This window comes from Peromyscus californicus, unplaced genomic scaffold (genome assembly GCF_007827085.1).
Source record: "Peromyscus californicus insignis strain IS unplaced genomic scaffold, ASM782708v3 Scaffold_5__1_contigs__length_169319896, whole genome shotgun sequence".
In the NCBI taxonomy this organism is placed as follows: Eukaryota; Metazoa; Chordata; class Mammalia; order Rodentia; family Cricetidae; genus Peromyscus; species Peromyscus californicus.
In genome coordinates, this window is record NW_026294573.1 from 42,509,246 (window position 1) to 42,534,198 (window position 24,953).

Sequence of the window (24,953 nt, forward strand, 5' to 3'; positions counted from 1 at the left end):
AAGAATTAAGCCACCTGAGTGTGGTGGCATAAGCTACCTGAAATCCCAGCTCTTAAAAGAACTAGGCAGGAGAATCAACTCAAATTCAAGGCCAATATGGACACAGACTAAGACCCTCTTTCAAAATCCAAGCGATGATTAAATTAGCAATTGGTAGTTTGGAATATAGGAAGTCTCTCTGGCAGTGAAGCAGAACATTTGCATGAGGTACTAGAACAAGCAAAGCAGATTCGATTCGGCCCCAGAAACTAGCATCAGTGTTTGCCTCGGGAGGGCATGGAGCGTGCAGAGGGAGCCAGGGACTCTGGGAATGAGGGAAGCGCTCTGTGTTCTAATTGGGTGATGATTAACTACATGGATATAAACATTGGCTAGAGTCTTCTAACCACGTGCTAAATTGAAGGAATTAGTTCTGTATGTTGTGTCAAACTGGGATCGGCGTCCACAGTTTATGTTCCATGTGGGCCAAGGTAGATCGTGTTGGTCATGTTACACCAGTGTTCATCCTGCCAAAAAGTAGAGCATCACATTTGTCCTTGTCTCTTCCAGCATTAGTGACCAGAAGGATCCCAGGGATCGAATGGTTCAGGTTGTGAAATGGTACCTCTCGGCCTTCCATGCAGGAAGGAGAGGATCAGTAGCCAAAAAGCCGTACAATCCTATTTTGGGTGAGATCTTCCAGTGCCACTGGACATTGCCGAATGATACGGAAGAGAACACGGTGAGTCTCAGTCTCAGTCTGTGCGTGCGTGCGTGCGTGCCTGTCTGTCTGTCTGTCTGTGAATGTGGTTGAGTGTGTGCCGTAAATACGTGTGTGGTTGGAGGACAGCTCTCAGGAGGCAGTTCTCTCTATGTGGGTCTTGGGGAGTAAACTCAGGTCCTCAGACTTGGCAGCTGACACCCTTCTCAGTGGCCCCGTGTTATGGTTTTCAGTTATTTCACACTGTGTGAAATAATTGAAGATTCCCTTTATCAGGATCAGATCATGGTGAAGGCAGTGATCTCAGATGCTCACCATACAAAGAACATTGTTGATGAACATTTTCTCTTCAGTAGTGGGGGGTGAAAGAGTAACATGACTTAAGGACTGGCATTAAGTCAAGTCACGAAGGCCTTGTACACCATATTGGTAAGTTTGTGACTTATTAGGGTCTCAGTTTTGCTTTGAAAAAAGATCATTATAATGATTTTATGCAAACTGAGTTTGGAACTAGACTACTTAAAGAGGCAGTGTTCTAGAAAAAAGAGCTGGTTCGAACTGCATTTGCAAGGTGGAATTGATGGGTGGGGAGCGGAGCTCGGGAAGAGAGACATTAGAGATGTGTCCTTGTGCCTGGATGTCAGCAGCTCTAGTTGTCAGTTTACTATCAAAGAAGGGTAAGCCAAGATGAATTGAGACTGTTGGATTTGCAAAGGGAACTTTCAGAGTGAAATTTGAGTGGTGCTTGCTAGAGAAGCCTGAAGGAGAGCGATGTTAGTGTGCTTGGATGGTCTGGATGAAGATGGACAAGAGGACGGCCAGCTAGAGACGACTAGGTACCTAACTGAGACCAGGGCTCTGCTACTTATGTGTCTATTTACTGGGGCGGGGGACACGGCAGATGTGGAAGTAGAAGCTACCTGTGGACTCTCTTCATTTTCACATGAGTGTTAGAGATTGAACTCAGGTCTCCAGGCTTGCATGGCCTGTGTCTGTTGAGCCATTTCACTGTTCCAGGGACCAACAACAGAGTGTAGGCTGTGGAGCTACTAGGCACGAACAAGGAAAGTCCTCAGTCCGCAGTACCTGGCCCATAATAATCGTGTGGAAAATGAGACTCCTGTGTCTATTTCCAGGAGACACATTAATGTGTAGTCATTACTAAAAAGAGAGACAGTTCGTACTACTTCTTATTGCCAGGCCTGGCTTTTATAGCCTATCTCACATTAAGGCACATGAAGCCTTTAAAATTTTAGTCTAGTTGGGGAAACTACAAATCCCTAACTGGCAGTGTGGGTAAGTGCCGTAATGGAAGTGTGTGTGTGTGTGTGTCCAGGAGGGACCAGTGATGCTGCTTATTAGATCCTTCATTGTCCTGTTTTATCTGAAAAGTTTTTTAATTGATGTTACCATTGCTTCCAGGAGCTCGTTTCAGAAGGGCCAGTACCCTGGGTTTCTAAGAACAGTGTAACATTTGTGGCTGAGCAAGTTTCCCATCATCCACCCAGTAAGTTACAGGTTTTTCCTACAGCCTTTAGTCTTAAACTGTCCGAAAGCCTGTCATCCAGTGCGCAACAGCAGGTCAAATGACTTGTCACTTGAGTGCTGTCCTTCTCCTATCACCTGAACTGGAAACTGTAATCTCAAAGACTCAGCATCACTGATTGGATCTGTACAAAAGGAAGGGGTTTGGGAACCAGCGTTCAGTGTTTCTGAAGTCACCTTACCCATGGCAACTTGGAGACCATTTGTAGTTTTTGCGCAACGTATTCCAGATGTGGTGGGGAGAATACATAGCCTCAACATCTTGTTCAGTGTAGAGTGGAAATAATGAATTGGACGTAGTGGCACACGCCTTTAATCCCAGGACTCAGGAGGCAGAGGCGGGTGGATCTCTGTGAATTTGAGGCCAGCCTGGTCTACAGAGCAAGTTCCAGGACAGCCAAGGCTATATAATAGAGAAACCCTATCTCAAGCAACAAAAAAGAGTGGAAATATTGGAGGGGCCCAAATTGGGGGGAGGGAGAGCATAAGCATCTTTGCCAACCAGAACAGATTGCCCTTTAGATTTTAGATTAAACCTTCTGGATTGACCATGACCCTATATATGTGTGTGTTGGGGCGGGGGTCCTGCCCCCCAGCTCTGAGTGTGCTTGCTTTGGGGAAAGGGTAAAAGACACACACACCTAACATGACTGGAGGCTCTTCTCTGGGGGGCCAGTTTGGAGCAGTGTCTATAGAACCCTCATAGAAAACATTTTCTTTTTCAGTTTCAGCCTTTTACGCTGAGTGTTTTAACAAGAAGATACAATTCAATGCTCATATCTGGACTAAGTCAAAATTCCTTGGGATGTCGATTGGGGTGCACAACATAGGTCAGGGTAAGTGTGTGATAATGTGCATTCTAGCATGTACTGACACTCAAGGCAAAATGACCTGACAGTAAGGCCGGGGTCATAATTTACATGTAAACGCGAATTTGGAGACAGAGCAGGGGTGGGTATGTACCACATCATCCCTAAAGTGAATGGCGCTCCGTATCCATCAAGCAGACGGCAGGCCTGTGGCTGCTGTGTAGCAGAGGCTGTTCTTCTCTCCACAGGCTGTGTCTCTTGTCTGGAGTATGATGAGCACTACATCCTCACATTCCCCAATGGCTATGGAAGGCAAGTAGACTGCTTTCATCAGCTGCAGCCTTGCTGTGCTTAAGCCACGCCCCTCCTTTCTGGCCTAACTGCCAGTCTGACCTGAGAACCTTGGATTTTGTAGGTCTATCCTGACAGTGCCCTGGGTGGAATTAGGAGGAGAATGCAACATTAACTGCTCCAAAACAGGCTACAGTGCAAATATCGTCTTCCACACGAAACCTTTCTATGGGGGCAAGAAGCACAGGATTACTGCAGAGATTTTGTAGGTATTTGGTTTTCTGCCTCCCTCAGTGTTCCACTTTTCTGCAGCACTTTCCTCTCTTAAGCTTCTGTTAGGAACTAATCATCACCTGACTTTGTAAGCTTGTTTCCATCTTTAAAAACAAAACAAAACAAAACAAAAAAAACTCATGTCAGAAGGAGACCTATGCCCTGGGCCCAGAACAGTTGAGGGTGGTGGGTACAATCTCCCTGAGGATTTGTTATGTACTGGGGAACGAAAGACCCACCAAGTGTCAAGAGCCCTGTGCCGTAAGCTCCAACCTTCTTGCCGGGCTGGGCCATGAAACAGGCTTTGTGACTTCCAGTAAAGCTTCTGAAGTCTTCACAGAGCCCCTCATTTTTCTGTTCCTTTGCTAGTGAGAAACAGTAAACATCACACATAGGTATCTGGCACCATTTTCCCCCCAGCAGTTAGGACCTAGGAGGCAGCTGTGTCTGAGTAACAGGGAGTTGGTGGTCTCAGAAACTGCCTGCATAAGGGTCTGTCCTGTTGTGCCCTGAGGCTTTTTCTCTGCCCTGGAAACAGTGTCCCAGTGGAGTAATGCTTGACCGGTTGGTTACTCAGTTTTTCAAGAGAATTTAATTTGAATAAAAGAATCAGCTGCCACCATCCCCCTCCCCAAAAAAGAACAAAAAGTTCACTATTGATACAGATGTGGGCAGGCCTGAGTGATAGGTCACACTGTCACACTGTCGTCTCACAAAAGACAGATGATGTTATTAGTAGGGTGGTCAGAGGGAAGACATGATTAGGCCTGTTCCTACAAGTTTTATTTTCAAAATGGAGCATGGTCCTGAGCTTTGATGTAATTTATAGATGACAGATGGATTCTCTTCTGTGGTATTTGTATTCCGTCCATTGCTACATGCCACACATCCTCTGAAGAACACTGTCACGAGTAAGGAAGCACGGGAAAGACAGCATCTCACTGTGAAATGGGTTTGCAGCTGCTTTAACCAGACCTCACAGTCGCTTTCCCATATTCTTCTGAACACTTTGAGTAGAATAGCTTTCAACTTGAGACTAATATAAATTGTTTCTTTTCTGTTTAGTTCTCCAAATGACAAGAAGTCTTTCTGCTCAATTGAAGGGGAATGGAATGGTATCATGTACGCAAAGTATGCAACAGGGGTAAGAACTGTATTTGCCATTTCTCTAAGCTTCATTGTATGTAGCCTGCCCCTTGTGCTTGTTCCCTTCATCTCGACCTTTAACCAGGAACACTTGGCATCTGTTCTGGGTGAACCTTACCTCCCTCCCTCCTCACTTTCCGACAGTGCAGGTAACGGAATGGTCTTTATTTTTTTCTGTTCTCAAAACACTTAATAATTTGAAGCAATGCTTGGCAGTCACCTGGTAAATGCTCAGTCTGTTGTCAAAAGGTTTGTAAGATGAAATGTGCTTAGTTGGGGTTACTATTGCTGTGATGAAACACCATGACCAGAAGCAACTTGGGGAGGAAAGGGTTTATTTCACTCAATTTCATGTAACAGTTCATCATTTAAGGAAGTGAGCACAGGAGCTTATGCAGCGGCCATAGAGGAGTGCTGCTTACTGGCTTGATCATCATGCTTGCCCAGCCTGCCTTCTTAGAGAACCCAGGACCACCAGCCCAGGGATGGCACCACCTACAGTAGGCTGGGCCCTCCTCCCTTGATGACTAATTAAGAACATGTCATAGGACTTGCCTACAGCCCAACCTTATGGAGGCAGTTTTTCAGATGGGGCTCCCTCCTCTCTAGCCTGTGTTAAGTTGACATAAAATTAGCCAGTACAAAGTGCTAAACTAATTTTGTGTTTTAGATACTCAGGTGTAGATGTATCCAACCTTCTTATTAAATAAGAAACACAGAACCAATGCAAAGAAGAAAGCCAAGAGGTCAGAGCTAAGAGCTAAAACCTTACCCTTCCTCCTGCGGTGGTTCTACCTCTCCGAACCAGAGCTACCCCTGTGTTAAAGCCTTTATATAGAGTTCCTGTCCTGCCTTCTCATTGGTTGTAAACCCAACCACATGACCGCCTCCTCACGGCCTGTCTGTATAGGCCTCCAGGTTTTCCATGATTGGTATTGAGATTAAAGGCATGTGTATCCAATACTGGCTGTATCCCTGAACACACAGAGACTTACCCAGCTCTGCCTACCAAGTGCTGGAATTACAAGCGTACGCCACCACTGCCCTGCTTTCCTATGGCTTGCTAATAGCTCTGACCCCCGGGCAACTTTATTTATTAACATACAAATAACATTTTAATACAAATAAAATATCACCATACTTAGGTTTATGATTAATTCATTGACTGGCTTTGCATCAGATAGAGATATAGGATAGTCCTGCCATGAAGGAACTTGGGTTTAATGTGTTTCTACTAAGCCAGGTGTATAGATTAGCAGGGAGAGCTGGTGAACTGGAGTTTAGAGAGAATCTGCAACCTGTCTTCAGAGGCCGCTTACCATGAAGAGTACCTGATAGAGGTGGTGTAGCTCCAAGAGGTATCTCTAACATGTAGTGAATGCACAGCCATGCTGAATGTGTCTGTTGAATTGAGCCACTAAACTTCCAAGAATTATTTTAGACTTAGGTTGCATATGAAACTCACTGTGCTGAGATATATGGGATTTGTGTGTTAAAGTCTCCTGGCAAGTTGACTCTGTAGTAACACTGAATAATAAAGCATCATTCTACCTCTTCCTGTCTAGGAAAATACCATCTTTGTAGATACCAAGAAGCTGCCTATAATCAAGAAAAAAGTGAGGAAGTTGGAAGATCAGAACGAGTATGAGTCCCGCTGGTAAGGAGCCATAACTAGAGCAGCTGCCATGGTGCTTCCTGCTTGCCTAGGCCCGGGTCCAGGTGGGTCTGGGAGAGAGCATTGTAAAAGAGTGCAGACTGAGCTCCAGTGCCTGGGCCCTTTGTCAGTTCTCACACTTGAGAGCTTTGTAACTACAGCTAAGTTTGCTGACAGAATTCTGCCTCTTTCCCCACAGCTGAAATAGCAGTGACATGAAGAATCCACTTCTTGTGCCCTTAAGTCCCTGCAGTTGACCTCCTGACCCTTTTGAGATCACATTCTTAATCTGAGCTTTTCTGGAATGAAAGTATCAGACCCCTTCATTTAACCCTTTCAGTTTATAGTAAGAAATAAACGGACTCCCTAGAGTTGTCCAGAGAACCAGAGAGGCAGTCGGAGGCAACACCTAAGTCTTAGCTACCAAGCCAAGTCAAGCTGCCTGTCCCCTACTTCTTTGTTGACAGTTACTGCTCTGGTACTGTTAGCGGCTTAAGGAGGTCTAGTCTACATTGTGGCGCTCAGCAGCTGTCGGAAGGCTGTAGGCTTGCATTCTCCGGCTCACAGGCTCCTTCCATCTCTTTAGCCTTTGGAAGGATGTCACTTTCAATTTAAAGATCAGGGACATTGACGCAGCAACTGAAGCAAAGCACAGACTTGAAGAAAGACAAAGAGCAGAAGCCCGAGAAAGGAAGGAGAAGGAAATTCAGTGGGAGACGAGGGTAAGTCCTGGTCCTGTTTCCTCTGGGGCCTCTTGAGAGTAACTTGTTCATTTCCATGAACCTTCAGAATTCCCTGGTCCCTACCTGACACTCACTGCAGTGGGTGGGAACGGCATGGCATGGAATGAACATGTGCACTAACTGAATCCTCTCTTCTTTTGTAGCTCTTCCATGAAGATGGAGAATGCTGGGTTTATGATGAACCATTACTGAAGCGTCTTGGTGCTGTCAAACATTAGGCTGGCAACTCGGTTCACGCCTGGGGACCAGGGCAGTAGGCGTAGCTAAGCAACAGTCGATCTTCCTTCAGGAGAACCTGTCACTTCCTTTCTTATTGCAGTGGTTCCTATCTCAGGGATACTGGACTTGACGACACAGATGAACAATTAAAGTGGAAAACGCTTCCCTTTTCTCCTCTGTGGCAGTTACAGTTCTGACTTCAGTCCTGAGAAAAACTTCAGGTTTTGAAACAAGATGTCTCTTCCTTTTCTAGATCCCATGCGTTGAAAAGCATTTACACACAGACCTGGGTCTTAGTGTCCTGTCCTCTAAGAATTCTGCTCTTCAGGCATATAATCTTTGTCTCCTAGTTCATATAATCTTGGGTTCTAGATATACACACACAAATACACTTGACAGTTTTTCCACAAGTACACCCATCTGTAAATACTGTTTCCTCAGAGTTGTTTTAGAAAATTAGAGCAATGTACGAAAATCAAGTGTTAGAAAATTTCATGGTTTCACCTATAACCTTTATTTTAGACTCGAACTATTAGATTGTATCTAAACCTGGATTAGTATAATTATATGCAGTGCTTAAGGCTTCATAAAATAATTTTCCAACCTTTTTAAAAATATGTTTCTTTCATTGTTTATAAACCAATTTGGCAACCTCGGACGGAGCTTCGCCCCAGGACTCCAGCCCTCCCCCCCTCCCCCATCTGTAGCACATGTAGCTCAGCCTGAAATACCTTCCTGCCTTACAGGGCCAAGGAGCACACTATTTTCCTCCTCCCCCACCCCAAAAAAGCCACAGCAGATGGCTTGATCTGAAGGGAAATACAGAACTATGTTTATTTAAAAATACATTAAAAAACAAAACAGGGCAGTTTGGTGCTATAACAAATTAGTTACATGTAGGCACACAAGAACTGGGTTCTCCTCAGAGGACACAGGCCAGGCAAGCTGCTGACGTAAGTGTCTGGGTCACACTTGGCTACTAGCTCATTACCATCCAGTGCAGTAACCCTGGGTTAGTCTTGCAGAGGAGAGAAAAGTAAATCAAATCCTAGGTTGCCATCGCAAAATCCAACGGAAGCCCTAAGGCAGTAGTGTAACTCCATAAAATTCACACACGTTTTTAAATACATGTTGCTTCAGGCCAATGAGACTGCAGTTTATTTGACTATTTTGTGGTAGGGGAAGAGGCTGAGTGTTGATGTGAAGGCCCTGATGTCAGTAATGGGGATGGTAGAATCTGCCAGGAGAGGAGAGGTTGGCAGGTAGGTCAGCTGCATCCCTTCACGAGAATTGGAGTCCTCACCAAAAGGGGCGCCATCTTCTTCCAGTTCATACTTCCCATATCCGACAACCTGGAAGAAAGAGGCCAAAGACTCGGGTGTGATGTTTGCCAGCTCGATGTCAGCGGCTGCAAATGGTTGGGCATACTCACATGAACACTGAGCATTTTACTTCCAGGTCCTCTGTGAGCCTTGAACCAGCTGACCAGGTCTGACTTTGAGAAACCCTTCAGTGCTTCAATCTTGAGAGAAGGAAACAGATGTAAGAGCATCGTCCTTGGTAGACATCGGTCCCCACTCGTCAGCACCCAAGTTTCTCCTATGGAGCTTGTCTCGGGCTGCCCCACCCTTCCACAAAAGGGCAGAGATCCTCGGGGACTGGGTCTTTGTACTAGGGTACTAGCAGCTGTCTACATTAGCAGAAGTGTGATCACAGCTGGGGACTGCAACCAGAGCTAGAAACCCAGTCTTTCTCATGTCTCACAGGGCCCTCATACTCAGCAACTGTTAGGATGGTTCAGCTGGCTCACACAATGTGATACGCAGTGCATCCAGTTGCCTGGATGAGAGAACCAAAGTGCTTTTGTGATGGTTTCAATAATTTCAGCTAGAAGTTCCCAAAAGGCCTGAAGGAATTCCATGTTCATAAAAATATAAACTATATATTCTTCAGTAGAAACCCATAATTACCCCCATAAAATCTCATAATAAACCTCAAAGCAGAGCTACTCTGACTGCAACTGGTTCATGTACAGAGGTAAAGGTTAGCATCTTACAGGGAAACTCCAATGACTGACAACTAAAGACTTAATTCCCTCACATAATACTGTTTATATACTGTACGTAATACTCAATGTACAGTCAAGGGCCTTTCCCAGTCCCTCAGGGCTGTCCTGGTCTGAAAAATCATTACCTCATGGGCAAGGCGGTCAAAGAGATACTGCTGTGTCACCACTTCATTCCAGTTCCTGTCCACCTCCTCCCCAAGGTGGGTGTCCTCACACTCTTTCAACTTGATCAGAGCTGTGACCTGTCAGCCATGACATCACACCCATTCAGAACAAACTTGGCTTGTGAGAGACATGCCCAGCATGCAAGCATGGTAGTGAGCAGCTCTGTTATCCTCAAGGCTTACAAAGACTGGGCAACAGTCACCTGAGTATTGAATGCATCTTCAGTGAGGTTCTCGATCTTCTCCTCAAAGCTGGAAAGAAATTCTTCTATCTTCTTGTCAACAGTTTCAGAGCTGAAACAATTTGGGTAGAAGCCAAAGTAATTCAGGCTCACTCGCATAAAGGCTGAAAGTTTTCTACCCCAAGCCAGGAGAGCAAGAAAACGAGGGAAAACTCGTGTTCCTCTCATCTACAGCCTCATTTTCTGGTACCACAGTGACGAAATGACAGCCAGCAGGGCCATGCCACAGCCAAAACCGTCAAGGCCTTAGACCTCAGGGTCAGGGTGTTCGTGTGGGGTGTTTTGGGGGGGAGGGTGTTAAGATTTATGTGTGTATGTTTGTGTTGCTCACATGTGTACCTGTGCCCACGGAGGTCAAAAGAACACATTGGGTTCCCTGAAATTGGAGTGACAGTTTTGAGCCACCATGTGGGGGATGGGAATCAAATCCTCGTCCTCTCCAAGAACAAGCACTCCTAACCGTCTGGTGGTTTTCGGGTTTAAGACAGTCATGTAGCCTGGGCTGGCCTTGATTACAAGAGGATGCTATCATTTCTAGCTTTCTGTGGTGCTAAGAATCAAACCCAGGGCTTTGTGTACTCAGTGATGAGCCACATCATCAGTCCAACATCCTTTTTCACTAGTCTCCCTGAAAACAAACATTAGTAAGCCCTGCAGAGTGACCTGTAGGATTTGAACCACACCCTATGGAACCAGTAAAGCCTCTGATTAGTCCTAGATGGGCTGTCCATTATCCACCCACCCCTTTCAACTAAAGCAGACATGCTTAGCCACAGTTGTACAAGATTCAGGGAAGCACCTGTAGTGCCCCACCCCCACCCCCGTATCTAGAATAGGGTATACACATTTACTCTCTTACTTGTACTTGGTTGCCTGAGTCCCAACAGTTACAGAGAATCCTAGAATCCCAGATGTGTTCCTACAGGTCGGGTAGACATGGTACCTGAAGCCAGACAGAGAAGTTAGAGGAGTTCGCTTGGTCACTTAGTTCTTGTCCAGAGAGGCACTGAGCATGGGGTCCCAAAAGGAACATAAGCATGTGTACAGCTGCTGTAGGCTCAAGTGAAGGTACCCACCCTGATGCTGAACTGGGTACAACTCACTTTTCTGGCTTATCTAGACGCCTGAACAAACTGAAAAACTGATCATAGTCTTAACATACAAACTGTAGAGTAAGTAAGGTATGGGAGGGCCAGAGTAGACTGGCAAGTTGTCTACAAGGGAGCTCCAGGCCCTCAAGTGCTCTTGCCAGCAGACTTACCCAAGGGTCTGCTTGGTTCGAAGGAAGTCAAAGCAGGGCTCTTCCATGTGCATCTGTAATTCAACATACTTTCCATCAGCCAAACTTCCAGAAGAGAAACCTCAATTTCTCACTCCAAGGTGATATGGATGTGAGATGTATCTATCTCACATCCAAAATCCTCCCATACAGGCCTAAATGGTCTAGGTCCCTGACTGCTCATATGAGAATAAATGATCACCTGACCTTCCAATTACAAGTTTCTGACTACCCCAGGTCCACAGCCCTTAGCCATGAAGGTTGGCCTCGAGGTAGGTAGACCAGAACTCCTGAATACCACTTCCATGCACTTACCACGAGCAGCTCCATAAGAGTGTACTCTCTTAGACTCCTGGCACCTGACTGAAGGGAAAACTCGATCAGACAAGCAATGGCTTACGATTACAAGCAAGGGTTTAACAATCTTGGCAACCACTTTCTTAGGTTTCACTCCCTAGCTTCTTGCCCCAACAATCCTGTTTACTATGCCTTCCTTCCTACAAGCCTGAGAACAGGAATAGTGCTGGGACACCTGTATTGTTGGCACTCGTGTAGACTTCCAAGTAGACATGGGTGAAGACAATACTTAGTCTGACAGCTCCTGCCTGCAAGGCTCAGGATACACTGTAAAATAAGTACGTAGTTCAAGGCCCCAAGGAGCAGGAAATGGTGAGTGATTGTGGAGGATCTGAATCTGTTTCTCATTTGAATAGTAACTTCTGCAGTCAAGCACATAGACACAAACCAAGTACTATGAAGGTACCTAAGAAGTCTGGAGAATAGCAAACTAACTCAGAATAAAAGGATGGATGGAGGCCAAACAAGGATGTTGCTAGTACATGTTGGAGTAGGTCTCCTGCAGGCTTCTCTGACAGATTCACTCCTTATCTTTCCTATTTTGCCAGAGGAAGAGGATAGAGAGATTAACAAGCACCAAGAAGTTCTGTTTGCTTTTAAGAGGGCCACCACATAAGCAGTCAAGTATGTTCTGTGAGCAGGGAAAGAGCTTCCTAAAGGAAGCAGTCAGTATGACATGACCATGGCATCAGGCAGATGCGTTTGCTTCTGACAACCAGGACAATGTCACAGTAAGAAAAGGCATGGAGAGGAGGAACGACTGGAGAGAGAGCTCAGATGGTGAGTGCTTGCCCTATAAGCACAAGGACCTGAGTTCACTCCTCAGAATCCACATATAAGAAATGCTGGTGTTGGGCCTAGGATTAATTCTCAGCACCCAAATGGTGGCTCACAACCATCTAACTCCAGTTCCAAGAATCCAACACCCTTTTCTGGCCTCTGCAGGTACCAGGCATTCGTGTGGTACACAGACATATGTGCAGGCAAAACACTCATAAAATAAAAATAAACAATTCTTTTGAAAAAATTCTCAACATGGTGGCATGTAGTTGTAATCCTTTGGCTCACTGGCCACTAGCCTTGTGTGCTTGGTGCACTCCAGGCCAGTGCGGGACCTTTGTCTCAATGTTTTTAAAGGAAGAGGTAAGGGACTGGCACCTGAGGAATGATCCCCAAGGCTGCCCTCTGACCTACTTCCACATGCACCTGTAGAAACCTATACATACAATAGAGGGGAAAGACTCAGGCCCAGGCTACCAAAGTCTCCACCCCCTCCACCACACACACACAAAGGAGATCTGAGTCCCAGAGAACAAAGAACTCTGCCCTGGATTTAGCATCCCACCAAATGCAGGTGAGGACTTTTTCTCATCTGGCAGTCATTCTGTTTGTTCTGCCGATTGCTTAGCTAGGTAGGTTTATTTCATCTCTTTCCAAGTTGTCCTTTAAAAAATATCTTCTTATTGCTTAGGTTCTGTTAGGGACTATGTAGGAATTTCCATCACATTTTATTATGTGCTCTACATTACCAACTGGTTGATTAATAAAACAAAACTCAATGTGATTTATTTTAAAAAGAGGAGACCCATTTTACTGACAATTTTTAAATGCAGAAACTCCAGGGGGGCAAATGGCCTGGAGTTTAATGCAACAAAAGGAAGGGCCTTTAAGGCCACTGGGTGAACTCATGCCTAGGTACTGCAGGCCTGCTGTGCAATGGGGCCAACTCACCTGGTAGTACACAGTGACTTCAGAGTTGGCATCGCCTTTATTCAGAGCTCTGACTTTGCATAAGTGGTGGCCGCTTGGCAGCTCCACCACCTGGAACTGCACAGGCATCCCCTGCTCCAGGGGCATGAAGTTCAGCTTGCTGCAAAAGAGTCAGCGTGGGTCACAGAGGCAGACCTTATGCTCTCCCGCAACCCCAAACTGAAGAAGGCAGGTTTCTCCTCCCTTCTGAACTGCTCTGTTTACATCAGGCTCAAGAAACCAAGCAGAGGGAGGAGCTGGAAGAGCTGTGAAACAGTCAGGTGAGCTATACAGTGTAACGCTTCTTCCTGGGACGAGCACTAAACCTCAGAGGAAACAAACCAATACTTACTCAACAACGTATTTCAGGAAATCCATAGACTCCTGAAAGGTAAAAGAGAATAATTCCAATTTTCTAATTCCCTGCAGCACTTAGGGCAGACAGCATTAGGAAAGCAGAGAGTCTGTCACCTAATCCCTGGACAAGCTGTTTATCAGGCTAGTTATGTCCATCAAATACTGTGTGACTCAAGCTGCCCCTCTGCCTACTGTGCTTACATTTTAATGCTCCCCGTTTCACACTGGCTTACCTAGCTAGGCCATGCTTATGGCCAGGGCTGTATTTTGGAAGTCTGGGCAGCTGACACATCTGCCATGGTAGAGTAAGCACTTGACTGAGTACATCCCTTCTGTTCCTCCCGAGACCTGGTCTGCCTATACAATGCTAAGTGAAGGTGAACTCAACTCTGTGAAGTGTTTCTCTGCAGCTATTTCATGACACCAAATCCTCAGCCCAAACCCCTGCTTGGCCCTCCCATTGTGTCAGACAGACACTAGCTAGTCCTACTTTTCTAGCTATTGAGACTTGGAAGGTCTTTCTATTGGCAGGGTGGAAACCAAGGCTGTTTTGGAAGATAAAACCAGAAAGAAGGGGAAGAACAGAAGCCACAGTTCTAAGAGTGACCATTTTTATATTCTGCAAAAGGCCACTACAGTTCAGGTCCCTCTCCCCAGGGAGTTTGGGTATCTCCCCAGTTGTCTCTAAGCACTTTTCATTTATTTCATTATTTTCAGGCTTCATCATTTTCATATCACATAGCTTATCACTTAACAAAGTGTACAGTTCTTAATTCCAGGACAATTTTTAATTCTCAGGAGGCAGAGGCAGGCAGATCTCTGTGAGTTCAAGGCCAGCCTGCCTTACAGAGCAAATTCCAGGCAGCTAGGGCTATACAGTGAAACCCTGTCTTGAAAAACCAAATATATATATAAAATATATATATATATATAATATATATAATATACATGTACATATATAATGTGTATGTATGTGTATGCACACACACAAATTCGGTTAACTATAGTCACACTTGCGAGACATATTTTCAAAATATTTCCATCTTGGAAAATCAATTCTATATTCATTAAACACCTCCTTCCTCCCTCCCTCCCAACCCCACTGGCCCCTAGAAATGAGCATTGCACCTCTTCTGTCCATCCTACTACTTAGATACTTCAGAAAGAGTGGCTACCTCGCTGCTTAGCTTGCCCGAGCTCAGCATGCAGGTTCTGGCTGTGCATGTGTGCACACATACTTTATCACTTTCCTCTTCCTAGTTTACTCTCTACTTATCGTTTTCTCATATGGCCTTCAGCAAATTGAACCAAAACAAAATAACAAACCCCTTTCACTCAATCATAAACAGTCTTCTTCATATGACCTGGCCTGGCATCAGAGGTCAGGATCTTCTACCAGAATTTGCCGATGCTAGTCCAATAAAACCTTTAGAACAATGTAATTCATAGGCCCCGCCTACCGTAAGAGCACCTCACTCACCGTGCTGGTGACATTCCCTTGTACCAGGCCTTCAACAAAGAGCTGGGATTTAAAATCCTTGACAAAGTTCAGCAGAGAATCAAGGGAAAGGCCATCCATCAAAGCCTGGTACTTGTCAATCATAGACCAGCGGGAATATTCCAGGATTAAAAGCCTCACATCTCTGTACAAAGGACATTTAAAAACAAATGTTGCAAGAAATGTATCTTCAGAAAAATGTTAGGTCAAGATTCTGTAGAAGACAAGTGATTCCCATCATAATGTATGAAGGAGAAAAATGCCAAAATAGCCAAAGTAGCAATTAAACTGCATACAAAGTTTTAAATGGGTTTATCCACCAATACAATGCACCTTCCTGTCTAAGATATAGAGTGAAATATTTCATGTAAGTTGCTAAGTAAGTCAAATTTAACTAATTGTACACTAATTATTGCTGTTTTGTTAGAAGTCTCACTAATGTGTAATTCTAGCTAGCACTAGAGTGATTATGATTGCAGTGGCCTTAGTTCACGATCAGACTAACTTCACTCCTCATCTCCAAACTGCCTCCATAATAGCTACTGGATTTCTCGAGTTCTTAATATCTGTGATTCAATTTCTTTGTCACTTATAAAACAGCAGGACCTGTGTTTAAGGTCAGGCTGTTGGATGACCATTTACAGACACCCAAGCCATGAAGTCCTGAAGGGACTTAAAGCCACGAAGACAAAGGGCTGTGTCTACTCACAGGAACCTTCTCTGCCCTTCCCACAGAGTTCTTCTATCAGCTAAAGAGGAGTGCCCCAAGGCACCTTTTTCTGATTCACACCAAGATACTCATGCAGGTTGCAATTAGCCAGGGGATCCATGTCACAAAGGGTTTACACTTTTGCTCAGGTGTTCAGCTCCCTTCTGTACTCTTTCGATAGAGGAGGTTAAAAGGTACTGACATGGTGAGCAATTCAATTCAGCAACTCATCCACCGCCTTCTACGAAGTCGAGCGTTTTTAGGCATACCCCACGTGTACCTACTTGGCCAGAGTCTCAGGCTTGATGAGGATATTGAAGTAGGTCTTCTTCAGTTGCTCCGTTATCATTGTGAAGACAGCAGGTGTGGAACTGAACTCCGCCAGGTAGTCAATAATGAGCTGAAAGAGCAGCTAAAAGAGACAGCACTTTAAGCAGCAAAGCATGGAAAACACTCAACTTCAAGGAGGAAAGCTTTTCTTCAGTAGCACCAGGGCCAGGGAGGAAAGGTACTGCAGGGGACCCAAGAGAAGTCCTCAGGACTCAGTCCCCGGAGGCCAAAGCTGCGACATTCCTCAAAGCCAAAGCAATATGCCTTCAGTTTTCATCGTTCTCCTTCCAAACTATTTTTAAAATGTGCCTTTAATTGAAAGGGTATTATATTTGCACATAAATTTTGGAAGCAGTGATAACTGTTTAATATTGAGTTGTCTTGTCCAAGCCAGACATGGTGGCTCACGCCTTTAAGCTCAGTACTTGGGAGGAAAAGGCAGGTGGATCTCTGTGAGTTCAAGGCCAGCCTGGTCTACAGAGCATGTTCTAGGATAGCCAGGGATACATAGTAAGACCCTATCACAAAAAACAAAACAAAAATTGTCTTATCCAGAAATGTGAAGTTTTATGATTTTCTTTAGATAGAACTTAAACTTTTTCCATTTCCTAGGCATTTTTTTCCCCCAACATGTAACTCAAATACTTGTTTCCAATCATTTCTAAAGGGCAGTAACTGCTTCGGAGGGACAAGCCTATTGGATCAACCATCACAGTTGTGTCGTCAACCTCCTCACACTAAGCAGCTCTGTCATCAGGAACGTAGCCAAAATGCATTATTTATTGTACAATGTTCTTATATTCAATTTTCAATTTTTTTTCCTTTGGTTTTTCGAGACAGGGTTTCTCTGTGTAGCTTTGCGCCTTTCCTGGAACTCCCTCTGTAGTCCAGGCTGGCCTCGAACTCACAGAGATCCGCCTGGCTCTGCCTCCCCAGTGCTGGGATTAAAGGTGTGCGCCACCACCGCCCGGCATATTATTCTTAAGTATTAAGGTGAGGTATACCTCAAAAAAATAGAGAACACCAATTTTCTAAGATTTGTATTTTAAACAGTTTTCTAAGCATATTTCCCAAACGACATCCACTGTATTCTGGGATTTAATCTGTTTGAATCTTAAAGCTACATTTGAAGGTGAACAAAAGTAAGTCACTCCATAGTGCCTCCTGCTGGTCAGACAGAGGCAAAGGTGTAAAGGGAAGAATTAGAGTTTTGTCTGCATCAGGCCGGATTCTGCCAGGATCTTTCTGTGTGACCTTTCTTATATGAACCCAATTCCCAGAATATTAATGTCCTTCCTTAAATCTGTTATTGCTCTTTTGTGAGACTTTACCTCAGACCAAACCTAAATGCCAGTGTGGGCTTCAGAAAAACAGAGAGCAAACAGAAGTGAGATCAGACCTAACGGAGGTGTTTCCTATGCACTGTCAGTTATATATTAATGTCTTATTAATAGATATACATATATATAATGTATATATTTACAAATTTCTTGGGGCTAGACTGGGCGGTGGTGGCACACACCTTTAATCCCAGCACTCGGGAGGCAGAGCCAGGCGGATCTCTGTGAGTTTGAGGCCAGCCTGGTCTACAGAGTGAGTTCCAGGACAGGCTCCAAAAGTTACACAGAGAAACACTGTCTCAAAAAAAAAAAAAAAAATTCTTGGGGCTGGGGAGATAGCTCAGTCAGTAAAGTGTTTGCCACACAAGCCTGAGTTCCTGAGTTCCACCCCAGCATCCATGTCAGAATAAGCCAGGCACCATGGCACCCCGAGATGGAGAAGCCCCAGATTCAGGGATAGGCCTGTTCTAGTCTGCTCTCTGTTGCTGTCATAAAACACTGACCAAAACCAGCTTACAGAGGACAGGGTTTATTTAGCTTACACTTCCACATCACAGTCATCACCGAGGGAAGCCAGGGCAAGAACCTTGCTACGTATGTTCAAAGTTAGAGCAGGTGTCATATGCAAGGAAGACCTAGGACACCGCCCATCGGGAAGTCCTCCTATCAAAGACCACATTTGGGCCTCTGCTTAGTGCTCTGGGGCAACAAAGATAAATATGGGATTTCAAAGCTCCTCTGAGAAAAACAGAGCTCGTATACTTACAGGTAGTTTGTGGTTGAACCCTTTCACTCGAATGATTAAACCATGTTCTCCAGCTACCAGTTTATACTCCAGCTGTGCCACGTCCGCTTCATAAGCTGGTTCAGCAAGGTTATGAGTGAGAATGTTGACGAAGATGTCGAAGAGGACAACACTGGGAAGTACAAAATGCAACTAGCATCATTAACTGGCAGAAAAGACAGGAATACATAGACTTGTTTCTATCAGAGGAAGAACCTTCACCTTTAATAAGGCGTTCCTTCCTTCTCTAGAACACACAACCCATGAGGTGTGAAAGGAAGCCTAGCTTACTCAGGACTCAGCTTCACAGGTCTATCATAGGACTACTTCAGTAGCTCCCCCAGTCTTTTCACGTCAGATACACACAGAAAATGACAACAGGCGCACGCACAATGAGGGAATGATCCAGCATCTGAAGCAACCAGCCCCAACTAGCCATCAACCCTGGTACCAATCAGGCTTAGGATTTCCGACTTGTAAATTTAAAATATGAGGAAAGGGAGAACAGTAACACATGGGGGTGTGGGGTGGGTAGTAGGGAATGCTCACCATTTAAGGCTGGATTTTCTAATTAAGAGGCAAAGAAAAAGAAATGCAGCCAGGTGGTAGTGGCATGCACCTTTAATCCCAGGGCTCAGGAGGCAGAGGCAGACGGATCTCTGAGTTCAAGGCCAGCCTGGTCTACAGAGCAAGTCTCCAAGACAAGGTTCCAAAGCTACACAGAGAAACCCTATCTCAAATCAAGAAAACAAAGAAAAAGAAGCGCTCTAACGTTTTCTAAGCCTTTCCTATGACTCACTTTTAGGCCCTCTGATCTCCCACAGTGCAGCTATCTATATAAATACATGAATAATTTGTTTAAAAAAAACCCAAGGTATAATTAAAAGTCTGGAAGTTGGGGTTGGAGAGATGGTTCAGCAGTTAAAAGCTCTTGCTGATAACCTGAGTTCAATTCCCAGGACCCACAACAGATAATTCACGACAGCTTATAATTCTAGCTCAAGGGGATCCAATGCCCTCTCCCGGCCTGTTCTGGAACCTTCACCCACATGCAGCAGCAGCAGCACCCCATCCCACCCCTAGTCTCTGTCTCTGTCTCTGTCTCTCTCTCTCTCTCTCTCACACACACACACACACACACACACACACACACACACACACACACACAAAATTTAAAACAAAATAAATTCTAAAACCCTGCAAGTCTTTAGGTACTAGACCAACAGAAATTCAGTCAGTCTTCCCTGTAGACAGGGAGCCAGCATCTGGATGGCTCTATTCCTAGTTCAGAGTGAGGGCTGGACTTTAGGGCCTTCCCCAATGCAGTCATTCTGTGATTTGCTTACAAGCTATTCTAACTTGTTTAGAGCACAGAAAACAAACAGAAACCATAAAGCAGCCAGCACAGCTCAAGTACTGAAAGAGAAAATAACCAACTGTTCAGACTGAAAGAAAACTGCTTTCCAACAGTTACATAAAACACTCAGTGTGCTGGCTCTGAGGAAACACTTCTCCGAAGAGTCTGCCTCCATGGTACTGATCTCTTCTTAGTTACAGCTGATTCTTCAGCTCCGGCTAACCAGACACCACAGATTCTTAATGGGAAATATCACAGAAAAGGCCCCATGGAGTCTTGGCTTCCCTTTGAAACTTCACAAGGCAGGCTTCATCATCTGCATCACTCTCAGCATTATCCTCCAAGGTCCCAGAACAGCTCATCAAGCTCTGAACACTCCAGGGCTTCTCTAGCCCAAAGTCCTTCCACAGTCCTCCCTAAAACATGGTCCAGTCTGTCACAGCAAAAGTCCACTCCTGGCACCAACTTCTCAGTTAGGGTCATCACTGCTGTGATGAAACACCATGACCAACAGCAACTTGGGAAGGAAAGAGTTTATTTTGCTTACACTTCCACATCACAATCCATTGTCAAAGGAAGTTAGGATAGAAACTTAAGCAGGGCAGGAACCTGGAGGCAGGAGCTGATGCAGAGGCCATGGAGGGGTGCTGCTTATGGCTTGATGGCTGGCTTACTCATGGCTTGCTCGGCCTGCTTTCTTATAGAACCCAGGACCACTGGCCCAAGGATGGCACTACTGACATCAACTGTCAATCAAGAAAATGTACCACAGGCTTTCCAATGTGGTGGGGGCATTTTCTCAATTGAGGTTCCCTCTTCAAAAAAAATTCTAGCTTGTGCAAGTTGACATAAAACTAGCCAGCATAGTCAACAGTTAAATTTTTTTTCTTTTTCTTTTCTGAGGAAAAAATAACACCACCAACACCACCACCAACAAAGCCCAAACACTCACTTGGCTGCAGACTTCTGTATCAAAGGTGAGATGAGATGGAAACGGATGTAGGCTGGAAGAAAAAGACCGTGAGTAAAACAGAGAAGGCCAGAGGGCTCAAACACTCAAACACCCACTATTTCCCCAATGTGGCTCTGAAAGTCTAAATAAACTACTAATCCTGAAAGCTTCATTACAAGTTTATTCTCTTTTATCCCTACATACTTTATTACTCTAAAAGCTTTTAAAGGGTATTTTTTACCATTCCAAATAAAGTATCATAGAAGGCATGCTTTAACCTATGGGAATATCAGACACATACAGAAAGGTCCACAAATAACCATATTTATCAGTAACTTCAGACAGGCAAAAATACGTATACAAGTCTACAAGTTAGGACATTAATCAAGCAACTTGGTATTCACAGAAGTCAGAACAACAGCTGTTTTCTAAAGAAGCTGAATAAATGGCAATTACTATTTCTAAGTTCTTATAAGCCATTCAAGAAACTCTGATGGTACAGCCTCAACTCCCCAAACCTGGGAGACTGAGGCAGGGGGGTTGCCATTTGGAGGCAGACCTGGACATACTGAGTGAGATTTTGGAGAAAGGAGGCATGGGGAGGAAGGAAGAAAGGGAGGCTGTGTAAAGGACAGCCTCAGACTCCGACTCCAAGCTGCCAACATAACAACACAGTTTGGGCCATCATCTAAAAGATAAGGAATTTAGAGTCTGTTTAGTCCCAAACTACACATGCTTTATGCTAGAAACAAAGGGCAGAAATACGCAATTGGGGAAGATTCACGCTACAATTCTGGACTAGGCTTTCTATTGTATCTAGGAATAATTTTCCTCATATCTTATTCTATCTGTTTTTAAACATAATGTTCAAATAATATAATCAATCCTTTAAGATAATCAAATATCTGGTTCTAATTTCATTGTTCTGAGAAAGAAAATACTTAAAAACAATTTCTTTCTAGAATTGAAAAAAAAATTTTTTTTTTCTTTTTTTTTTTGGTGGAGCTGAGGATCGAACCCAGGGCCTTGCGCTTGCTAGGCAAGCGCTCTACCACTGAGCTAAATCCCCAACCCTAGAATTGAAAATTTTAATTGTGTGTGTGTGTGTGTGTGTGTGTGTGTGTGTGTGTGTGTGTGTGTGTAGGTCAGAGGACAATTCTTAGAAGCTGGTTCTCTCCTCCCACCACGTAGGTCTTGGGGATCAAAAGTCAGAACATCAAGCTTGGCATTAAGTGCCCTTTAGCTGCTAAGTCATCTCAGCAGCCCTACAGCTGACTTTCTATTTCCTAGAAAGCAGATGTCTATATAGATTCCTATAAGCATAGGAGCACACTATTCATCTGTGAGTGTAAAAGAGGGCTTCAAAGGGAAAGTGATGGGGAAGGAGGTAGGCAACAGGAACAGAGAGGTTGCTATATAAGAGAAAGATTTCCTACTTCACTCCTTTAGAGGGCAGATCTTACCTTTGGGGATTTTGAATTTGTTGTCTTTCTTATACCACAGGCAACCTTGTGGAGTGTTCACAATTTTAGCGGGGTATTCAGTTTCAAGGCAATCAAAAGCCTTCAATGTAAAGTCCGTGGCTAACAACATGAACAAAAGAGTGATCATTTTTCAAATATTGGAATACAGTGTACACTTGGGCCTTACATTAGATGAAAACTGAATATGTCTAATTCCCAACAGTAGATTCTTATCTCTAGACAGACATTCAGCTTCACACCCTTTCTCAAGTAATTGTTAACTAGAAGAAGGTGGCCTTTGGGTCAGGGTACTTGTATAACTCAATCTTTGAATGAATATATTCTTCAATAAGTATATCTTTTGCCAACCTTAAGGACTCTGAAAGGTTACTAAACAGTTCTGTTCAAATAAACCCTAACTTGTCATTTCACATTAATGGCAAACTGTTTAGTTAACACGTTAATTAGGTAAGAGATAAGAGATGTTAATTTAAAGAAAATGGAGAATAAAAGATACACATAATATATTTATTAAAAAGTATTGATGGGGCTAGAGAAATGGTTAAGAGCACTGGCTGTTCTTCCAGAAGATCAAGGTTCAATTCCTAGCATCCATATGGTTACTCTACAGATATTGAAAATTCTTGAGCCAAACCATATGTAACTCATGTCATGTGGGTGCTGGGAACCGAACCTGTTCCTCTGCAAGAGCAACAAGTGCTCTTAACCACTGAGTCTGCTATCTAGGCCCTTGACAGTATTTTAAAGATTCATCACATTGTAATATGTATCAATACTTCCTTTCTTTACATTACTGAATAATATTCTAAAGTATCTGTGTACCAGTTTGGTTCATTGACCTCGTGGCTCTTGTGACTAGTGCTGCCAGGAGGGTGCAAGGACATGGATGTGAGTGCCTTCTTTCATCTCTTAGGGATATGGATGATGAATGGAACTGCTGGGAAGGAAGGTGTCTGAGTAAACTATAGTTACAAACATTTGTAAAACCTCCAGTTTTTAATTTTCTCACTGAAACTTAGAAATATATTTGTCAATGCAAACTAATAGATAGATAGATGCCTATTTAGAACAAAATGTTTTGAAGTAACACCATTTCTATATGCAATTAAACATTTGGCTATCTTCCATTCACATAGGCTTTGTAAGGTTTCAGCACTCATCACAGCAAACTCAAGCCCATTATGCTGACTTCCCAATCCAATCCATCTTCTTTTTTTTTTTTTTTTTTTTTTTTGGTTTTTCAAGACAGGGTTTCTCTGTGTAGCTTTGCGCCTTTCCTGGAACTCGCTTTGGAGACCAGGCTGGCCTTGAACTCACAGAGATCTGCCTGGCTCTGCCTCCCGAGTGCTGGGATTAAAGGCGTGCGCCCGGCTCCATCTTCTTAATACATTTGCTCACTGGGGAGGGGGCGTAAAGACAGGGACAACTTGCAGGAACTGGTTCTCTCCTTCCACCTCATGGACTCCAGGGGTGGAGCTCAGGTCAGACTCAGTGGCAAGCACTTTCACTTGCTAAGCTATCTGGCTGGACCTGATTTCACAACCTTCTAACATTTTCTTCCTATGAAAGGGTCAGCTATGACCATTAGAAGCCTGGTTCCTCCGGTGACTTGGATAAGTCACTTTGCATTCTAAATTTGTTTTTCTCCACTAGAAAACAAAGACAATAGTAATTCCTACCCCAGAATACTGCTGATATCCTAAAATATTAATTCATTTGTAAACACCATGTACTTCACATGGGTTTTTTATGCATACAGTGTTCTGCCTGTATGTTTGCCTGCAGGCCAGAGGAGGGCACCAGATCTCATTACAGATGGTTGTGAGCCACCACGTGGGTGCTGGGAATTGAACCCAAAACCTCTGGAAGAACAGTCAGTGCTCTTAACCGCTGAGCCATCTCTGAAGCCTCACAGCAATGTTTGATTAGCACATGGATCAACATACTCAATGATTACATTTTACTAACCTATGTACTTGTTTTCAGCTGGAAGATGAAGATCTGGATTTAAGTTAAAATTACTCTTCCACAGTTCGGCCCAAGAGTTTTCAACATCTGTAGAGAGGAAAAACAAACAGATCCAACAAATAATGCAACAGAATTCTCTTAACAAACCAGCCATCAACTGGTCTTCACCACTAAATCTCTCCTCAGACACAGCTACAAAACCTAGAAACTTGCTAGTCAAAGCAGGACCCAGCAGCAACGCCATCATCTGAGACAGTGTTCGGAATGCAGACTCAGGTCCTACCCAGACTCTCTCTGATTCAGAGTCAATCTTCCTGTACCTCCCTCCCTCTTCATTTTTAGAGACAAAGTCTAATTACATAGCCTGCATTATGCTCTAACTGGAGTTCCTCCTGTCTTGCGTTCCTGGGTACTGGGATTGTAAATACATGCTACCACATGTGGCCAGAATCTATTTTGGATCGCCACGTAACACACATGCACAGTGAAGTCTGAGAAGTGCTCTTTTCCTTTCTTTTTTTCTTTCTCTCTCTCTCTCTCTCTCTCTCTCTCTCTCTCTCTCTCTCTCTCTCTTTTTCTGGTTTTTCTTAAAGAATAGTTTGGTATTTTATTTGCATAGAGCAGGAGCTAGGCAGTGATGCCTCCAAAGAAACAGTCCTCTAAAGCAGTGGCTCTCAACCTTCCTAATGCTGCGACCCTTTAATACAGCTCCTTGTGTAGTGGTGACCCCAGCCATAAAATTCTTTTCATTGTTACTCATAACTGTAATTTTGCCACTGTTATGAATCATAACGTAAATATCTATGTTTTCAGATGGTCTTAGGTGACCCCTGAGAAAGGGGTTGAAACTCACAGCTGAGAACCACTGCTCTAAAACAAAGTGAAACCAAGGGCTACCTTGCACTCTGAGGCGCTGGCAGGAAGATTCTGAGTTC

At 44.1% G+C, this 24,953-nt stretch overlaps 2 protein-coding genes and 1 long non-coding RNA gene across 14 annotated transcripts in view; 2 read left to right on the forward strand and 1 right to left on the reverse strand.

The window, feature by feature from the left end:
• Window positions 1-7,557, forward strand: part of Osbpl9 (oxysterol binding protein like 9) — a 145,080-nt gene extending 137,523 nt beyond the window's left edge. For all 10 annotated transcript variants that reach the window (XM_052715064.1, XM_052715065.1, XM_052715066.1 and 7 more), the window contains 9 exons: window positions 550-721; window positions 2,123-2,207; window positions 2,971-3,081; window positions 3,303-3,366; window positions 3,470-3,610; window positions 4,684-4,762; window positions 6,330-6,421; window positions 7,005-7,140; window positions 7,305-7,557. In XM_052715064.1, coding sequence (XP_052571024.1) covers window positions 550-721; window positions 2,123-2,207; window positions 2,971-3,081; window positions 3,303-3,366; window positions 3,470-3,610; window positions 4,684-4,762; window positions 6,330-6,421; window positions 7,005-7,140; window positions 7,305-7,379 — 955 coding nt within the window. In that variant the 3' untranslated portion in view covers window positions 7,380-7,557. The remainder of the gene's footprint in view (window positions 1-549; window positions 722-2,122; window positions 2,208-2,970; window positions 3,082-3,302; window positions 3,367-3,469; window positions 3,611-4,683; window positions 4,763-6,329; window positions 6,422-7,004; window positions 7,141-7,304) is intronic.
• A 633-nt stretch (window positions 7,558-8,190) lies between these two features.
• Nrdc (nardilysin convertase) overlaps window positions 8,191-24,953 on the reverse strand; it is a 66,427-nt gene continuing 49,664 nt past the window's right edge. For 2 of the 3 annotated variants that reach the window (XM_052715060.1, XM_052715062.1), the window contains 15 exons: window positions 24,019-24,105; window positions 22,030-22,149; window positions 20,567-20,618; window positions 18,240-18,390; window positions 16,088-16,215; window positions 15,077-15,239; window positions 13,592-13,623; window positions 13,222-13,360; window positions 11,449-11,496; window positions 11,116-11,168; window positions 10,714-10,797; window positions 9,816-9,906; window positions 9,574-9,690; window positions 8,813-8,902; window positions 8,191-8,732 (listed from right to left, as the gene is read on the reverse strand). In XM_052715060.1, coding sequence (XP_052571020.1) covers window positions 8,538-8,732; window positions 8,813-8,902; window positions 9,574-9,690; window positions 9,816-9,906; window positions 10,714-10,797; window positions 11,116-11,168; window positions 11,449-11,496; window positions 13,222-13,360; window positions 13,592-13,623; window positions 15,077-15,239; window positions 16,088-16,215; window positions 18,240-18,390; window positions 20,567-20,618; window positions 22,030-22,149; window positions 24,019-24,105 — 1,550 coding nt within the window. In that variant the 3' untranslated portion in view covers window positions 8,191-8,537. The remainder of the gene's footprint in view (window positions 8,733-8,812; window positions 8,903-9,573; window positions 9,691-9,815; window positions 9,907-10,713; window positions 10,798-11,115; window positions 11,169-11,448; window positions 11,497-13,221; window positions 13,361-13,591; window positions 13,624-15,076; window positions 15,240-16,087; window positions 16,216-18,239; window positions 18,391-20,566; window positions 20,619-22,029; window positions 22,150-24,018; window positions 24,106-24,953) is intronic. The other variant, XM_052715061.1, reaches the window with a different exon arrangement.
• On the forward strand, window positions 16,222-17,807 carry LOC128096016 (uncharacterized). Its single transcript, XR_008213502.1, has 2 exons — window positions 16,222-17,018; window positions 17,732-17,807. It is a non-coding gene; the product is annotated as an uncharacterized LOC128096016 (long non-coding RNA).